The sequence below is a fragment of the Otolemur garnettii genome, unplaced genomic scaffold (genome assembly GCF_000181295.1).
Source record: "Otolemur garnettii isolate 467f Iridium unplaced genomic scaffold, OtoGar3 scaffold00004, whole genome shotgun sequence".
Taxonomy (NCBI): domain Eukaryota; kingdom Metazoa; phylum Chordata; class Mammalia; order Primates; family Galagidae; genus Otolemur; species Otolemur garnettii.
The window spans coordinates 43,157,491-43,163,055 of record NW_003852399.1 but is presented as its reverse complement, the minus strand read 5'-3'; the positions used below and the strand labels follow the sequence as shown (position 1 = coordinate 43,163,055).

General features: G+C 35.3%; 1 protein-coding gene across 1 annotated transcript; it reads right to left on the bottom strand.

The window, feature by feature from the left end:
- Positions 1 to 1,849: 1,849 nt before the first annotated feature.
- LOC100965763 (myelin P2 protein) lies at positions 1,850 to 5,361 on the bottom strand. Its single transcript, XM_003782527.2, has 4 exons — positions 5,236 to 5,361; positions 3,254 to 3,426; positions 2,938 to 3,039; positions 1,850 to 1,900 (listed from the first exon to the last, which is right to left on the bottom strand). The coding sequence occupies exons 1-4, from the start codon at positions 5,306 to 5,308 to the stop codon at positions 1,850 to 1,852; spliced, it is 399 nt and encodes a 132-aa protein (XP_003782575.1). The 5' UTR covers positions 5,309 to 5,361.
- Between the last annotated feature and the right edge of the window lie 204 nt (positions 5,362 to 5,565).

Here is a 5,565-nt window from a genome sequence, read left to right as displayed (position 1 = left end):
GAATAGGAATATTCTTTTACTTAATTACAGCAAGCTTTTTATGTGACCTACCATCTATATTCCAATCTTTCAATCAATATATTACTGCCCTTTTGAAATATATATTTTATTTCTAGTATAGGATCCAGTCTTGTATCACTACATTTAGTTGTCATGTATTTTTTTTTTAATTTTAAGACAGATATGGGGTGCTAGGTATGCTCATTCCTCTTTGCTTGTAAGCTCTTTAGAGCTAAGAAATATACATAGAGCTAAGAAATGCATGTGTGTTATAAACACATAAATACATGTAAACATCACAGGCATATATGCTTGCAGGCATCCATGTCTAATTACACATACATATGCACATACTTCTCTATGCCTTAGAACCCGTGATTGTACATCAATTTCATTCCATTCCCACATGATTCTTTCTTGCCTTCCCTTGCTCCCTATTTGTAGGTTCCTTTTCAACAGTGAACATTCTGGCTCCCATCAACATCAACCCATTTTCTCATTTGCTCAGTCAGGTAATCCATCTGAAATAGTTTCCCTATTACTTGGGCACTGTGGTTCACTTTTCATGCTTGTCAAAAATCATTGACCCCCCCACCCCACCCCAGGTGATACATGCAGCTCAGGGAGTAGGGTACCGCTCCATATACCAAGGGTGGCAGGTTCAAACCCGGGCCCGGCCAAACTGCAACAATAAAATAAGTGGGCATTGTAGTGGGCGCCTGTAGTCCCAGCTACTCAAGAGGCTGAGGCAAGAGAATTGCCTGAGCCCAAGAGCTGAGGTTTATTGTGAGCTGTGACATTACAGCACTCTACCAAGGGTGACAAAGTGAGACTGTGTCTCTAAAAAAAAACCCCCAAAATATTGACCCCAGTAATCCTATGACTAGTTATTTATTCAAAAGAAATGAAGTTATAGGCCTATAAAGTCTTATAGCTATTTTATTGATAATAACCAAATATTGTAAACAGTCCAATTGTCCTAACAGAAGAATTGGTAAATAGTACTTGGTAGTAAAAAGGAACAAAGTACTGCTACATGCAATGATATGGATGAGTCTCAGAACATTCTTAAAGAGGCAAACAGACAAGAAGATATAATATGTAAGTCCATTTACATGAACAACCAAAACTAATCTATAGTGATGGAAGCCAACTCACTACTTGTTTTTCCTGGAAGTGAAACAGAGTGGGATATTAACTGGGAAGGAGTATTAAGAAATACTTAAGGAGTACTAAGAAAATATTTTTTATCTTGATTGGGATGTGAGCTATATGAGTACATATATTTGTCACAATTTATTGAACTCCAGCCTTAATATTTGTTCATTCACTGTCTATAAATTATTAATCAATTAAAAAATGACTGGAGTAGAGCAAAGGCTGCTCTTTTAGCTGTTATTGTAACTCTTCAATTTAAAATAGCTGCTTCTCTTGGACTGTCTCATTGGTGATGCTCCTCCCTTAGCTGGATCCTGGATCCTGATGGCGTTTGAGTTTGCTACCTTCATCATACTTTTATGATGGCCCCTTTACTAAGCCATTATTTCTATTTCATTATCATTTCCAGCATGCAAAGTACAACATAGTTAGAATTTCAAAGTTAATTAGATGACATTATCAGCTGTTTAGGTTTGGTCAACATGTACTTTGATACATGTATAATAATGACATACATGCAAATTACAAGTGCTTAAATAACATTGAATTTTAGATTAATCTTCAGTTTAGGCCTTTGCCTATTGTATTAAGACAAAAACAAAACAAACATCTGCATTCAGGTCTTGCTAATAGAAGTAACCGATTTCCAACATTAAATGAACAAAACCACTTCAACGAGAAAATTATTTTCTCAGACCTTCTCATAGATTCTGGTGCAGACCACGCCCTTCATCATACATTCCTTGAAAAAGAGAGAGATCAATTGAGTATCTCCAACAACTCAAACCAGAGAATGTCAGATTTGTGATAAAAATAGAAATTCAAAATAAGCTCATAAGATTAACTTAGCAATAAAACATCATCAGTCTCTACTACCTCAGAATTATGACCACTGAAATAGGAGAAATATTATAATAGTGAAAAAGTTGATATTTTCATAGTTTAAAAGTTGATCTATATTTCTGTAAAGGAATTTTTTAATGGCAAGTTTTTATGCATACTTCAAATGTAATTGAAATCTACTAAAACAGCAGTTTTCAAAACTATCTGCACATTTGCACTATCTGGTGAACACTTAAATATACTGATGGCTTCTCTTCCTCCAAGAAATTTGCATTCAGTTGAGCTGTGTTGGGGCCTCCATATTGGTATTTAATCCCCAGTTAGATCTATTGTGCAGCAAGGGCTAAGAACCAACGTACTAAAGAAAAAGACTTTCAAAACATTACATGAATTTACTGATAGTCAATGTATGTGTTCTATAGTAAACTCAACACCTCAACCTTAAAAAAAAAATTGTTAGAGGTAACTAAATGTAACCTTTGTCATCATTCTCATCTATTGAACCCAGCTTGCATTGTTGACATGGTCTAATCTAAGTTACTACAGCATTTTGAAAGCAAAATGGTTAGATACCTACAAATATCTGCACTTGAACTTTTTAGAGTGTATTTTGCTTTTAAAATCTAGACTTGCTTTTATCTTTGTGAGTCCAAAGTAGTGAGATTTACCCAAACTTTCTTTAACTTTGCTATCATTTTTAGGTATTCTTATTTCTAAAAAAGATAAACTGGCTTTTTTTTTTTTATTTCTAAAATCTTGGACCATATTTAAAGACTTGAAGAAGAATTTTTATGTATAATTCAAGCATTAACTCTGACTCTATTCTTAGTCATTTTTACCCATTTATATTCCAAAGAACATAGAGAATTTTGAAAATAACATAAGAAATTTCTCATATAACATTATTTCTATATTTAGAAGGAAGAATACTCTTACCACTACCATTTTCCCATTCATCAATTTCCTTTTTATGGTTGTCTCTTTGCCATCCCATTTCTGTACTTGGTTTAATGAACCTCTCTCCAAGGTCACAATGCTCTGCAAAGACAAATTCATGTAATTGATTGGCCTAGACTTTGGTTGATTAAAGAAGCAGTTCATTCATAATTATGAACCATTTTCATAATGGATGTCTCATGAGACACATTCATGTTCAACAGAATGGTGTCTACCCTTTTAAACACTAGCAGAAATAATCCTCTCTCTCAAACAGTTGACTGGGCCAACTTTAAAGAAAAACATGAAAGATTACCTTGGTTTTCCTGTTGTCAGCAGTGGTTTCTTCAAATTCCTGGCCTAGCTTGAAGGAGATCTCTGTATTTTTAAAGGTGCTTTCAGTTCGTATGGTTATAATATCCCCTTTTTTGCTGATGATCACCCTGGGTTTGGCCAAGTTTCCCAGTTTCCTGGTGGCTAACCCCACACCTGAAAATCGAGATAGTGTTAGAATTATATTGCCTGAGAGTGTCCCTGTAGAGTCAGTCTATGGTGGACACACTGATGCTCAGGGGTGCCTTAAGTGTGTAGATGGCAGGTGATATTACTACCAAGGGCCTCCTTATCCAGTGGAAATACATATTCAGGGCTCAAACATTTTAGGTTTTGTTATTACAAAAGTAATGTGTGCAGATTTTCAAGGGGAAAGTGTTTGGCTAAAATAGTGTACGTCATCCACTTTTACCACATCCAATTCTATTCCCTATTGGAAGTTACTAGTTATTGATTTGTATGAAAATCTTCCCAAATATTTTAATTTGTGCATGCAAATACTATCAACATACACTGAAAAATGAGAACATAATATATACACACTATTTCATGATATTTTTTGGTCTGTAACATATTATGAATATGGGGAAGAACTCCTTTCTATCTTTGACAGAATCTCATCTCTGATATTTTGTGGCTCCTGTGTTTAACTGCTAGGAAAAACCTTTGAGAGCTGTACAATTACAAAAGAGCTTACATACGTAAAATAATTTTTAAGACTTTTCTACATTTGAAAAATAAAACAAAATTAGACCCTTAAGTTTTATTACTATTATTATTACCAAGACTATAGAAATAGATAGAAAAGGACATATTTAAATACACAATACATGAAAGATAGACTAATTTCATAAGGTTCCAGCTGGAATTCCCAATGCTTGGATTTACTTTTCAAACTAAATCATAATCTCTGGTGGAACCTGAGAATCCACACTTACCAAACCCCAGGGCGTTCTTATGCACTCTAAAGATTGAAAACAACAGAATTAAAGCATTCCTCATAGCGATGTTCCTTTAATTTGCTTCTTCTCCAGCTGTTAAGTCTTCAAATCTAACCAAGCTCATAGTATAGATTTATCCTCATAAGTTCTTATAATTTACCAGACGACAGTGACACAACTTTGCTCATTTTACCTGAAAATAGAACCTTTTGTGCAAGCTTTCTAAATAGTTAAAGTTATGGGACACTTCAACAAACATGGCAACCTGAGGTCATTGGCATCACTCTATTAATAGCTCTGGAAATTTCCAAAGTCTCCTTCCATCTATTATATTCATATCTATGGAACATTCTCTAGAAACATAAATTAGTTGAACTAATGACTGGGTTTTCCATCTCCATTCACTGCTCTGACTCCAAGAATATCTGAAATTGGTAAGCTGAGTTTGAATTTACTACCGCAACCCTAGTTTATTTTTCTCAGTAACTTCCCTGGACTATTTTAGGAACATCCTATTTTAGGAAGCATTTTTGTCTTTCAAACTCTCTGTATCTGCATGATTGTGTAATAAAGGACAACCTGAAGTAGAGAGAGGGAAAACTTTTAGTTTAGCTGAAAACTGAATTTTACATTGAGGTTGTCTATATCTGGAATATATTCAACTTCTTATTTTTATGAGCACTTTAGTTGCCATAAAACTAGCTCTCGGGAAAGCCAGAGAAAGGGTTGTCTAAAATGTCTTTACTCCAGGTATGTGACCGTAACTTTTTTGATATGAAACTGCCTTTGAAATCAGTGGGAGTTCTATGTCTATGCATTTAAGCCACTCTTATTGAAGTGATAATCTATTAAAATTGCCACAAATAAAATGCAAAGAAATCGTCTGAAAGATTAATCCCAGAAGAGGTTGGTATTTCAGCCTATACCAACTTTTGCAGTCTTTTGTTAAGGATACTAGTAGAAAATGGCCTGTAGCTTTCTCACAAAGGATCTGCTCAGCCAGAAAACAAAGAGCATTTCTTACCCAGAGCTTTCATGTAATCATCAAAGCGCTCGCTAGAGACGAGTTTCCAGGTGCCCAAGAATCTGTTGCTCATCCCGATAGATGAGAGCTCAACACGGTTCTAGGTGGGATTCAGCAGACCCAGATGAGATGCAGAAGCCTCAGAAGACTCTTTTCAGAAATGCCCAAAGCACGTGACTCTCACAGAGATCCAATGGGGAAAGGCAGAGTCAGGACGAGGCAATACATGGCTCTTCAATCATCAGCAGGCCATCCAGCAGGAGAACAGAAAACCCCACATAATGTTTCCTTTGTCTCCTAAATTTTTTCTACAAATGAATGAGAATACTA

Bases quoted from the DNA above. Each gene is read 5' to 3' on its own strand.
- LOC100965763 (XM_003782527.2), bottom strand. From the start codon at position 5,308: ATGAGCAACAGATTCTTGGGCACCTGGAAACTCGTCTCTAGCGAGCGC. The intron at 3,427-5,235 runs GTAAGAAATGCT...CTCGATTTTCAG, and splicing joins TGATTACATGAAAGCTCTGG to GTGTGGGGTTAGCCACCAGG. The intron at 3,040-3,253 runs GTAATCTTTCAT...TTGTCTTTGCAG, and splicing joins CTGACAACAGGAAAACCAAG to AGCATTGTGACCTTGGAGAG.